Here is a 13,673-nt window from a genome sequence, read left to right as displayed (position 1 = left end):
GGAATTAAAGTTTTGCTTTTGTTGGTGGCATTTAAAAATTCTTTACTCAGAAATGGCTTGTTTTATAAATTACGAAAAAAAGAATTTGAACTAGAGCATGTGTTTTCATTATTTTTGGAACTTAGCCTTCTGGGATAGACTTAAAAGAAAGACTCCTAATCAGAATCTTGCTAAGTTAGAGGTTTTATGATCACTGTAAAACCCGGATAGTTTGAAGGGTAACATTGCTTTCTCAGTTTTTTTAAATTTTATTTTCATAAATTCACTAAAATAGTCAAAATTAATCTCAGTTCACAAAGTCTGCTCAGGCTGGAAGAATGGGTGGCAAAAAATGGGCATTTGCTAGATAAATAATGAAAATGTATACATTTAACCTGGGTCTATATCAATTTCTAATCATGTCTCTTCCTCATGGGCAAGAATATGACCTGAACTTGTTTCTCTCCTATACTCGCCTGACAGCTCAAACCCATGGATGCTTGGTTTTAAGTGTTTCAGTTCTGTACATTGACAAGCAGAAACTATCAGGAAAATACAAAACTTACCAATAACCTCTTATCAGTCTTTGACAAGAATGTAAATATATCTGTTAGGGTCCTCATTGCACCTTTCTCCTGATCTGATGTACACTTTCTTTGATAATTTTCAAAATGGCATTCCCCTGTAGTAGTCTGTTCAAGACAGCAAGAAAAATATTGTAACTCAACACTGGAAAGAACTGCAAAAGCTACATGGTTTTAAAACTTCTAACTGCTTGCTTACCTTTTCTAAAATATATCGTTACTTCTAAAAGTGCAAAAATATTTTCAACAGATTTATTTGAGAGAGATAAAATCTCTGCAGCAAAAACCCAGCAAAATTTTAGAGGGTTGGCTATAGGTCCTAAGCTAATTAAATGACCTTTACACCTTATGGAAATTAGGGCAACGTGAAAAATGAACATTCGAACACCAACATGGAATTCAACATTTCTTGGGCTTTAGGCACAAAACAATATAACATCATGTCCTACCATCTAAATTTAGAATTCAAGTAAGATTTTTAAAAATTAAATCTCAAACCCACTTAGGTTTATTTTATTGATTGCTTGTCTGGAAACTGGGAGAGTAAAAGCAATACTTATTCTTAAGTAGTGACTTGAATATTCTTTCTTTGAAAAAGGCTGAAATACTATTTTTTCCCAATAGTGGTCTCAAGTTTTATGGAGATTTCTATCAATTCAATTAACTTCCAGAGGTCCATATCACAAAGAAAATGTACTTAAGATAGCAGAGCATAATTCTATTATTGTATAAGTCAAATGCAGAGGCTCCATTGTAACCCTACAGTTCTGAAGCAGTGTATCCTGCTCAGAGTGTACCCAATGCATGCAGAGTGAATTCGTAGCTTAGAGTAAGTGTGACTGAAATAAATTTATAGGAATCTCCATTTTACCAGTATTACTTGCAATAAAGAAAGGAACACCTTTTTACCTGGACATCCAAAATGTTGAACAACTTATCAGTTTGGGGGGTAAAAGAATTTGGCACTGTTATTTCCATACTAATGTTTGGAGCCATGCTATGGCCACTGTTGACAACCTGATAAGAAGGAAAAAAAATTAAACAACTTTAAAATGTTTTCATAAGTGCGAGTACAGATACTGATGAGCTTTTAGGTGAACCCATCCATTTCATGCCACATTTATGGTGCTGGAGGTTTGTTGTCGGCAGCTACACAGAGAAGGGAGATGCAATATTTACGGTGAGAAGTTTAAAAAGATTGCTAATAATTATGACCTTTAGTCCTTATTCCCAACTCTCTCCCTTTTATATTAATTAGACCAGAATGTCCAGGCCGGTGTTTTATTGTAGAAATAGTCTAAAGAAAGAGACAGCAACAATGTGTATTTGTATAACACATTACATATCTACAAAAGCCATGATCAGTCAGTCCTCATAACTATCCCATGAGGTGAGGTGACATTTAATTATTTGCCAGCTCAAGAAAATGCTGAGGTGTTAGTCAATATGCCCAAGATGAACGTTAAAAAGTGACAAGAACTGGGACCAAAATCCAGGTCTCCTAATTCTAAACCCTATGATATTTTCAAAAAATCACTCTGTGCAGAGGGGATATCAAATGTATTTTAACTCAAGGTAATTACAGTGTTGATACACTCAGAAAATCAGAAAGGTTGAATTGACTGGGTTTTAAAAAATATGACAGGTTTTTAAAAAGTAATGCAAAAGGGAATGATAGGCCATATTACTGGTAAATTTGGGGCCTGCAAAACCCCGTAAAAGGAAAGTGAGTCACAACATTGCCTCCTGAGAGCTTCACGATAAAACCAATACAATGAATTAGAAAAGCAATGTGCCACAACCCCTGAATGAAACAGCATGACTCACGGACTTGCAATGGCCTTCTGAATGCACAAGATAAAGAAGAAGAAAGGGTGTTCCTAGCTCTGGGGCAGGTGATGATTGCCTGGCCATGCACACACAGGGCATTGGAAAGGCAGTGTCCGCAAGGGTGACCAGCAGTGCCCAGACTTTCAGACAAGGTCTTCCTGAGGCCTGCGAACAGTCATTCTACCCGACAATATTTTCCATGCTTGTCTGCCTGGTCATGTCCAGACCTCCAAGAACACACTCACACTTGAACAGACCCACCAAATCTGAAAGGACTGAAAGGACGTCCAGTCCCAGTCACGCCACTGTAACTCAGAAAATACTTAACTACTGATCACAAATTAATAAAGCTTTCTAGAGTCCAGCCAGGTTCTGACAGGACCATTTCACAGAGGTTGCTTACGTGGAAGGTGAAGTTCACTTTCTCTGCCATGCACGTTTCAGGCTCCGAGTCCTCATTTGATCCATATACAAATGAAGTCGGGTTTACGAACCTGATAGAAACAAAGTCAAATTAAAGTCAGTCTTTTTTCAGCCTTACGATCTCATTCATTCATTTACATGCCAGGTGCCAGGTTGTGCTAAGTGCAAGGATGCCTGAATTTGTAAGTCATGCTGCCCCCTAAATTTGTACAGCTTGCTTGAACTTGGCTAACAGTCCTGTTTGATGAGGTGGGATAAGCAGTCTTTCTCTACAGTCTGGATTATAGCATCTCTCTTAAGTACCTCTTAAATGTGCTATAATTCAGACTGTAGGTGCCCCCTTAAGCATAATCACATTCTTCTGGTTTCTGGTAAGATAATAATTTTAGTAAAAATGTAATGAAATCAGAAAACCATGTACTCTGACTTGAGTGACAGTATCTCTTCCCACCAATAGCCTTTGTTTGCCTCCCCAACACTGCCTGGTTCATTCTACTGATTTATGTAAATCTGGCAAATACAAGATCAATTCTTAGCTTTTTCTAGGACTCCAATATCCCTCTCTACACTTCAATCTACCTTACTTATTTTTGAGTTATCTCTTCCCATCTGCTAATTCCTGCTGCTACTGTAATGACCCCCAGACCTGGGAACAGTTCAAACACCAGGAAGTATGGTGAAGTTTTTGTTCAAGTACACAGTTGTTACTCTCTCACCTGTAATCATACATATGTATAGTCAGTAGTGAACTTCAAGAAGTACTTTTCTGGGAAAACCCTGACTTCACCAGTTGCTCATATTTGGCAGCTGATATGAGGTAATACAAATTAGGTAACCCATGACACAGGAAGGAAATTAGAATATTCAAATGTAGCTTAATCATTGTAGACCAGTCCTTGCTCAAAACATTAAGATGTGGATAATGAAAAAAAAAAGGGAGGATAATCATTATAAGAAAATCAAGGAGGATCACATTTAGAACCAGAAAACATGCAATTAGTTTTCTTTGCTTCCCACTGACTTTTTATTAGGTCCTCATCACTCTTGAATGACTGCCTTTATCCCTAGCTTGCTAATTCTCAAATTTGATATTCAATGCCACTAGCTTCAGACACTGATATTTTATTTTTATATAACTATATGCCATCTTTATGGATGGTTGAAAATGATTGGGGATGGTTTATACTTAGAGATATAAGAAAAGCTCATCTGTCTATTCTGTATTTATCTTCAATTGCTTTAAAAATGTGTTTTTCAACAAAGATCAATAGCCTAAATAATTTCCAATAAAATCATTACAGGTTTTCTTAATACTTTTTTCACTCTTCCTCCGTAAATGTGCTCCCTGAATCAGAGTCAGAAACCTCATGAACAATTCCTAAATGTTGAGGAAATCAGCAAATACTGGCTCTTGGGCTGGGGGTGAGAAACTGTAATTCACAGGTACAAAGAGCGGGAAAGGGATGCCCTGCAGCCAGCTCTCACACGGCTGAGTCCTTCCGCCACACAGGCAGACACAGGTCCTAGAGTGCAGTGATTTGGTCAAGCTCGTAATTCTTTAAACTTCACCTTGGCAACAACCATTGAGTCGGACCAAGCACACTGTGCACTGCCCAACTCCCGGGGTCCCGGCCTGCGGCCCACTGCAGGGTCATCAGGCCCTTCCCAGACTACATCTCCTCCAGGTGGGCACTAGTTTGACATGGTCTCCGTGACCATTACAGGGTGGATTAGAATAGTGAACAGCTGGGCAAGGGACCACAATGCTGAGGTCTTTGTTAAGAGAGCGAAACAGTGCAGAATCCTGAAAACATTTTTTGAAAAAAATATGGCTTTGACTAACAATGTACAAAGCAATGGATTTATATAATCAGCCCTCAGCTTTAGAGGAGGCATCAAAATCTACTTACCCGTGAGCATTTAGCATGACGTCATACCTCAGGGGTACTGCCAAAGTCACTTTGTTACCTTTCTGATGGCCCATTTGCCCTTCGTTTTCACTACAGAAGTAAAGAGAAAACCCCCTGTCAGAACCCATCAGGCACAAAAGTCATCTTTAGAGAGAACTAATTATATACCACATATACCTGATATACTCAGAGGCTGGTTCAACTAATGCTTTTCAGGGCATAGGGATAAAACTGGCTATGACAGCAAAAAATTTTTATGATAGGGTTGGCAGAAATTTACTATTGTTATTTACACTGTTACTTTCCTCTATGCTGGTTAAAGGGCTTTTTTTTCTTTGTTAGATCATGTAAGAGAAGCTTTCTCATGAAAACAATGGAACACAACTCCATGGTTCTGCTAAGTTCCCCTCCAAAAAGTCGGGGGTCTGTTTCCTCTAGTACATGATTTTTCCCACAGTGAAATGTACCAGGTGGCGTGCACTGTGATGTTGAGGTCCTCCTCCGCTCTGCTGAGGGAGCTGGCATCCAGGAGAAAGGTAACATTTACCTGTGAAACACAGAAAAAAAGCTCATTTAAAAAATAATTTAAAATGCATTTTTTATCATCTGAATTTTAATTTTTTAATAGTTTATACCCTGAGGAATGCAGATTTGAAACTATGTTCTGTGACATAAGCTACCCCTCACTCGGGCAGCGAGCTACAGGGAAGCTGTTGGGTTTGTGGCAATTGTAAAGCACCAGCATTTCCACAAGTGACACGCAGAGACAAAGCCTCCTCTGAATGGAGACAGGCAGGTCCAGACTGACAAAATTAGAGATGCTTTAACAACTTGAGTGAGGACTCTTGCCAGAAACACCTTTTTGTATAGCAGAGGTAACATGCCTGGCAGATAGGACCACCTGGGGTGGGGTGGTTGGGGTGAGGGGAGTGTTGGGGAAGGGTGAGAGCAGAATTCTGATTGACACATTCACGTGCCCATCTTGACATAAACACGCGGCCCCCCCTTTTACAGTGAACATTGCCAAGAATATAAATACAATCTCAAAGATCTCGAGCCCAGTTGGCTTGGGTTTTATTTTATCACTTAGCTATTTACTCTAAGCAAAACATAATAATAATGAATTATGTATTTGTGTGCAGAGTAAACAAGGGAAAAATAGAAGAATTTTATATTCATGCTAGCAAACAAAAATTATAAATGCTACATGCTCACCCTTGAGAGACGATCTACATATATATAGCCAACACTGCAGTCCAGTTTTACTGCGCCAGAACTGTCTGTTACTTCACAGTGTATCTGCTGCTCTTCCTAAAGCATTTTAAAAATAAACAAGCAAAAAGGTTTAGGTAGAAAAGGAAACAAGAAGTTTGTGACCCATATTTAAGGATGGCTTTTGAAAAAAACAGAACAAAACATCATCCCTGAAGAATTTACTTTCCTAGACAACTATTTTTGGAGTAAACAGAAATATAAATGAATGATATGGGTATGTATATAAGTATATAGGCATATTCTAATATTCATTTAAGTTCTCCACAGAATAATTTCTGGGCTTGTGCCTTTTGTCCATGTTTGCGTATTCCCCATTTAATTTGAGGCCCGGTTCCTTGCAAAATCATGAGGCAAGGAATTCGTAACATCTATGTTTCACATCCCCCTTCTGTGTGCGATGTGAGAATGTGTTTAAGGTATGTCATTGCAATAACTGGAATCACAATAGCTACATATACACGTATTCAAATATTTCAGGGAAATAAACAGCTCATTGTGTATTTGTATAGACACGTATTTCCTTGAATATTTGAGTTTTTCCTCTTACTATTTCATATAAGCTTTTCATACTTACAGGGGTGTCCAACCCATGGCCTATGGGCCACATGAAGCCCAGGATGACTATTAATATGGCCCAACACAAAATTATAAATTCACTTAAAACCTTTTTTTGCTCATCAGTTTTCATTAGTATTTGTATATTTAATGTGTGGCCCAGAGACACTAAAAGGTTGGATACCCCTGCTAGAGAACGGTGGTACTAGATTTGTGTGAGAGGTCAAAGGCCCTCCCTTCATCTGAGGAAATTGCCTCTGGATGAGACCTGGGTAAATTTGCTAAGAAACAGAGAAGCATCAAAGGAGAAAGCAATTGAGGCTTTTGCCTTTGAAATCCAACCTTATCACTACCCTGCTGGTGAATTTAAGTGCTCATGAGGGAGGCACAGTGGTAAGAAAAGGTCTCCAGGTGCTTCAAACGCTTCCAGGGCAGGAGAAACTTGACTACAACCTGGTTGGCACCAGCATTTTGGATGTGTGGATTGCTGGTTCTAGCATGCTGGAGGGCCTTTGAGAACAGGACTGGTTTCATGAACTTCAAATGCGGAGTTGGTAACTCCAGGAACTCCGGGAGCCCAACAGGGAGAACCGACACTGCTCGTGCAGGGACCTGACCAAGAGGAGCTGCGTCAAGCACCAGAAAGATGTACCAGTGAGAAAAGCAATGGAACCCAAGCAGCTTGCATGAATAACAAGACAATTATTCCTTATAAGTGGGAAGCTGACTCTTTTGATCTCGGTCAGATCTCTAGGAACTTGTCACTTCAGTCAGGTGCATGGAAGGAGTCTTAAAATCACTGGAAGCCCAAGAGGTAAGTCTAAAGAAACCTCAGATATTTAGACCTCAAATTGATGAAATGAGTTATACCATTTACATTTTAAAAAAATTAAATAAAACATTATGTAGCATCATGCTGCGTGGTTTTCAATATTTACCAGATCTAAAATCTTAATGAAGTAAAGCCCAGTGGGCAGTTTAACATGCAGGGTCGTTTCATACGCATCGTCTCCAGCGTTAAACAGGGACACATTCAGCGTTAACGTCTTCATGCTTCCAACGGCGAGGTAGGTTTTATTCTCATGCGGCCTAAAATTAAGTAATATTACTTAGCTCTTAATTTGGAAACAAATATCCTCTCTCTTCATTTATTTATCTCAAACATTAAAATGTTAATTTGAAAAAACAAACAGAGGGAAAGGATGACGTGAAAGAAGATGCCAATCTATTTTTAAAAGAGCTCTATGTCCCGTATTTCAGATAAATTTGGTCGGCTATTAACCCAAGATTTTTAATTAGTTATAATTAAACTGGTCTGCTTTCTGTTATACTTTTCTGCTTCTTGCTTCTATAATTTTAACATTTTCCTCATTATTTTGTAATATTTTTATTTAAAATTATTTTTTAATTTTTCATTATTTTATTGTTGCTCAGATACAGTTGTCTCCATTTTCTCCCCATCACTCCCCCACCCCCAGCCACCCCCACTTCCCACCCTTGATCCTACCCCTTTGATTTGTCCATGCATCCTTTATACATGATCCTAACAACTCTTCCCCCTTTCTTTCTTTTTCTTTATTTCTGAATAGACATTGAACTACCTGCTGCCCACACCATAGGGGAATAGTGGGGGGAACTGGAAGAAAAAGAGAACAAAAGTTTTTCCACCAAGTAGATGTTTGGATGGAAGTGAATGTGGCTATCCCCAGCAAGTGAACCCAACTAAAATCTTTTAGTACAGAATTCATTTCTTAGGACAGGCTGGTCACCTCTGTCAGTGATGAGACCAAATTAACAGACTGAAGAAACGCTTCACCGTGATGGGAGCTGGAGAGAGAAGACTGCTGCAAATCTACACGTACGTGTCGTACGTGTCGTATCAGGTTCTGGCTCTGGCCCCGGTTCTCCTGGGTGGTGGGCTTACTTAACATATTTAAGCCTCAGTCACCTCATCTGTAGTAATAACTACTATTCAGTGAAGATTCGGGTCATGTCATTCCATGGAACCCTCAGAACAACACATTTATATATGAGGAACCTGAGGCTTACAAAACTTATTCAAGGTCCCTCACAACTAGAATGTTCTGAAGACTCAAAGCAAATGCAAATCTCCTCACCTACACAGCCCATTCTCTCGGTCAACGGGAGAGTTACAGAGCTGAATGCTAAAGAAAACTTTTGTTGCAGCATGATTCTGTAAGCCCTCCTCAAAGACAGCTGGTTCTCAGATATCCGAGAATTTTTTAAAAGTAGGTCACGCAGAAAAGGATGTGACCCAAAGAAAAATAGGAGATGAAAGGTAAACAAAACATGCACCTAGCACCTTAGGAAGTTTCTCTAATCATGTTTACATTGTACCATTCTAACCTGCATCCATACACAAGATTAGAGTTGAATATCACATAGCAGGCACTTAATAGTTAACTGTGAAACAATGTAAGACAAGGGTATTTAAGGACAGAACTTAAGAGCAAGTTTCAAAATTTGTTTAGTTTCAAATTTTGTTTCCAAGCATTACTTGAAGATTCACGAGTTACAAACTGAATGTAACTGACAAGTCCTGTATAATAAACCAGGTACTATGATCGTGACTCCCTGACACACACAAAAAAGATTTTATTCCTTAAACACCACCTTTGTAGAGCTTACATAGTAAAGCTTTTAAACATGTAAACAAATATTGTAAATCCAAGGAAAGCAGTTACAAAAGGAGGCTCTGGGAACCCTGGGCAGTGTCATTTTGGCCGGGGACCAGCACTGGTACACGTGTTGCCTTATCCTTTTCTATTATCCTGCTGAGTTAGGTTGGCTGAATATAGATTAAAAATTTTAATAATAAAGGTCTGATTCCATTGTTTTTTAAAGGAAAGTTCAGAGGAAACTGCTTTGTAGATTATGACGGTAGAACCACTATACTGCACACCTGAAGTGAATATAATGTAATACCCATGTCAGTTGGGACTGAAAAATCAAATTTAAAAAATGGCCTGAAAATTTCACAGTTGAATCATATTCGTCAACTTGAATTACACCCCTGATTGATTTCTCAAGTCCTCCTTCTCCAATTCAGTCTCACACAACAGAACAGGTCCCTTTCTAGAGAGCAGACATGATGCCATTACATGCCTGCTTAATACCCTCCCGTGCATTCACAGCGGACTTCCGGTTCATCAGCGCGGCCTGTGAGGCCTTCAGGGGCTCGCCCCTGCCTAGCTTCCCACCTCCTAACTTGTCTCTTTGGTTTAGCCAAACTTCCCTACGGAGTCACCTAAACACACCATGATGCTTTGTATCCTACTTCAAGCTATCCCTCTCCTTTTCACATCTTCCCTCTTCATGCAACTGGCTAACCTCTCCAAGTCCCAGGATTTCTCTAATACTCACTGCTAACGCCCTTCACTTAGTACCTCCCTAGAAGTGTGAGGCATAGCTTCTCTCTCACCCTAAGTACACAGGGCACCCCGCCCCACCTGTGCTGCATCATTTTCACATTGCATGGTTTTTCTTATCACTAGTTCTCCTGGGGAAAAAGATACTGGGTCCTGTTTTCTCACACCCTACCAACACAGTTAGTGTACAGAAATACATACGAGGTCTGTCTGGGAAAAGTCCAGCCATTGTCAATACAAGTAAATGTCATTGTGTTGGAACTGCCTATGAGCAGATCCTTATGGTTTTTTAACCCAGGATGAATTCTGTAAAATCTCTACATTTTGGCTCATTTCAGCAACCGGCTTAAATTTTACTAACAAACTTTATTTAAATAACAGTATTGATATGAAGAACTATATTTAAATAACCAAAAATAAAGAAGTATGGCAGAATTGTCATATAACAAGCAAGCACATCACAGGGTAGGGGATTCAAATACTGCTGCCTGAAGGCCCACTTCAGATATCTGCCTGGTTTTGTAAATAAAGGTTTAATGGAACACAGCCATGCTCCTTCATCTGTGTCTGCTTTTACACCTGGACACCAGAGAGCTGAGTAGCTGAGAGAGATGGCTGCCCTACAAAGCCTGAAATATTTACTATTTGTTCCTTTATGGACAAAGTTCACCAGTTTCTGCCATAGAGCAATCTGATGAATAAGTCTAATCAGTTTCAAAATAAGCGTACAAAATAACATGACTCTATTTAAAGTCTACTCTGCATTATTCTGACAATAGAGGCTCACTTCAAACAGCTTAGGATACAGAATTACAGGAAATGGTTCTCCTGTCCTCACAATCCCTTGCTTGGTGCCTGAGACATCGAGGAGAAAGGAATGAAGAACGTGTCCGTACGCAGCCTCTCTAGCGTCTGATCCCTGAGGAGTCGGCTGTTTCAGGAAGGATAAGTAATAACTAACAAAGCGGTCACTCAACCATGGCCATCATTTCGGGGTGGAAAATTCTGATTCAGCTTTAGGGAAAGGCTGTGATGTACTCATTCCTGTGTTGTACAGCTCTGTCACATAAGTACGCACCTGCTCGGTGGCACCATGTGAGACGCAGAAAAGAAATGTGCAGGAACACAGCCGTCCTGTGTTCCCCCTACTGTTCCATAATCATGTTACAACGAAAGGAGCCTAGGAGGTTCTGAAAGTAAACTTCAGCTTGACATTAAAGCTTAATTAAGACTTGTAGAAGAGCTGCCTAGAAATAGACATTTATAAAATATTCTGGCTTGTAACCAAAGCATTAGTCACTGAACACCTTTGGGAAAGAAGTTGGCACTTAGACAAGCAACAGAAGGTGTAAGCATCGCATAAACAGCCAGGTTCCAAGACAACAGCAAATTAAAGTGAAACACAATGTTCACATTTTAGCAGCTAGGCTCCTGGTTTATTTTCCATTTTTAACCTACTTTGCCACATAATCGTAATTACAATTCTCTTTTTAAAAATGCATACATCTTACTCTGTCTTGATTCATTAATGGGGTGCCACCAGAAAGATACCCACCAGCTTTCTGTGGGAGACATAATAAAGGACCAGGTGCACATCTGGAAGTGGGACAAGGCTGGACCAGCGCTTTCCCCAGCAACCACAGTTCATTCTTCATTACTGCCTGCACAAGGCAGACTTGAAATTTACAAAGCAGCCTGGAATCCACGTAATTTAGACAACTTGAGGTACTGGGTACATACAGAATCATAACTTAATAAGTGAAAGAGGAAAAAATAGAAAAATGATGCATTTTTGCACCATGGTTCTATGTCTTTCTTGAATGAATGATACTGCTTTATTTTGCAAGAAATGATCCCCAAGTCTCAGTATAAGAAATGCACGTTGCTTTGATAACATGAATCAGTGCTTCACAGCTAACTTTTTAAAAAGATGCCAGAATTAAAATATAATGTAAGCTTATATGTACCCGTGTCAAGATACATGAGTCACTTATTTGAAAAAATGTAGCCTGCAGCAAGTGGTCTGCAAGCCCAGATCATTTATTTATTGTTTTGCCACTTCAGGAGGAAAAATACTGGAAAATTCTTGTCTATCAGAATACATCAGTTACCTGACATTTAAGAAGGTTTTATTGAACAAAGGCAAACTCGCTGAAGTCTAGAAGGTTATAACAGAACATGGATCAGAAGGTTGAAGTGGAAAATAGCATGTTTTAGGGTATAAGACCTATAATTCATCTTCCCCAACCTCTGTGCCATCAGTGAGGTGCACAGACTAGGCAGAACTACGTTTATAGTTGTGAGTGCACAAAACACAGAGTTAATAAAGCAACTGAAATAAGTATAACCTGCATATTTCGCTACAGTTTTTTGTGTAGCTAAAGACATGCAGATTATAATCATTACAGTTGCTGTATTAACTGTGTCTTGTGTACTCACAATTGTGAACCTACTTTTGCCCAGTCTGTATATCCTTACTACCTGCACTTTTAAAATGGACCATTTTGCTAGGCTAGCCCTTTTAAGGGCTAACAGTATAGTGGCCAATGCTGACAGTTGCTTGCTGTCTGCCCAACAGTGATTGCCCTTTTGAGCTGCTAACAGAACCACAGACTAGTGAAGGCATAGGCAGCATTCCCCTGAGACTGCAGGAGACAAGGCTCTAGAGCTCAGGAAATGAATTCTAATTGATCTGATATCACGAAGGCCGCATCCGTTCTTCAGCCATGCTGGGTTTGGGGGGTGAGTGTGTGATACAGGCCTGGTTAATCGGCATTAGAAGTCTGCTGAGGCATTGGCCTTCCTGGAGAAGCAGGCTCAAGAAGACATGGAATTTTGCTCGTGCCCCCTACCCTTTTTTTCTTTTTTGCTGGGAACCCTGGTGCTGCTACAGCCATCTAATTACCGTGAGGGAAAAGCCAAGGGAACTGGAAAGATTTTGGTAGGTGCTCACTAAACCTGCTACTGCCTCCTATACACTGCATAGCACACTGAATAATTAAATCCCATTATTGTTTAAGCCACTATCAGTCAGGCATTCCGTTACTTGCAGTTAAAGGCATTCCTAGCTGATGTGAAAGCCTACATCATCTCCTACCCGGGAAAGCATGGCTGAAGAACTAGATTTCAAACCACCTGTGTAATGACTAACACCTGCTCTTATATTTGTCATCTTGATAGTCATATTTGTTCACCTTCATTTTGCAGTGTAAGTCCATTCGAATCCGATTTATTCTTCAGAGAATCAGAAGAAAACCTCAACTTAATGAAAACATGAGACAGAATGCATAAGCACTGTTTAGTTTGCTTTTGGCAGTCCATTAAATTGCAGTCTTCAGAAACTCATGTTCTTAACTGAGTAAATGCATTTACCTAAAGCAGGTTTGTAGCTCTCGGCACATAAATACCATTAGCTCCAGTGGAGTTTTGGGTGAGAGAATACTAGAACATATGGTCACAATTTGCCTACTACTGCAGAGAAGAGAGAGGACGCCTATGTGAGACAGGCATATATTTCTCTGACAGAGTATAATTTACTAAAAATGCAAAGCACTCTGTCAGAATCCTTCACTGTGAGCTGAAAAAAATTGATTAGAAGAGTGCTTATTAGAGAATTCCTGAAATAAGTTGCCATTTCCCAAATAGAAATCACCTGTAACTTTCCAAATTGATGCAGAAGAGGTGGGGCTTACATTTTACACTGGCAATTCATGCTGCTTCAGACCTAG

At 39.6% G+C, this 13,673-nt stretch overlaps 1 protein-coding gene across 2 annotated transcripts in view; it reads right to left on the bottom strand.

Annotated features, from left to right (window-relative positions):
- The window catches only part of ITGA4 (integrin subunit alpha 4), a 131,322-nt gene that overhangs the window by 6,831 nt on the left and 110,818 nt on the right, over nucleotides 1–13,673 (bottom strand). For both annotated transcript variants that reach the window (XM_053665220.1, XM_037130049.2), the window contains exons 18-24: nucleotides 7,495–7,645; nucleotides 5,942–6,037; nucleotides 5,194–5,273; nucleotides 4,727–4,816; nucleotides 2,797–2,887; nucleotides 1,473–1,580; nucleotides 546–671 (exon numbers count right to left, since the gene is read on the bottom strand). In XM_053665220.1, coding sequence (XP_053521195.1) covers nucleotides 546–671; nucleotides 1,473–1,580; nucleotides 2,797–2,887; nucleotides 4,727–4,816; nucleotides 5,194–5,273; nucleotides 5,942–6,037; nucleotides 7,495–7,645 — 742 coding nt within the window. The remainder of the gene's footprint in view (nucleotides 1–545; nucleotides 672–1,472; nucleotides 1,581–2,796; nucleotides 2,888–4,726; nucleotides 4,817–5,193; nucleotides 5,274–5,941; nucleotides 6,038–7,494; nucleotides 7,646–13,673) is intronic.

The sequence above is a fragment of the Artibeus jamaicensis genome, unplaced genomic scaffold (genome assembly GCF_021234435.1).
Source record: "Artibeus jamaicensis isolate MK-2021 breed Jamaican fruit bat unplaced genomic scaffold, CSHL_Jam_final contig_391, whole genome shotgun sequence".
Classification (NCBI taxonomy): Eukaryota; Metazoa; Chordata; class Mammalia; order Chiroptera; family Phyllostomidae; genus Artibeus; species Artibeus jamaicensis.
Note: the sequence above shows the minus strand (reverse complement) of the source record. Positions and strands in the feature narration are given on the sequence as shown.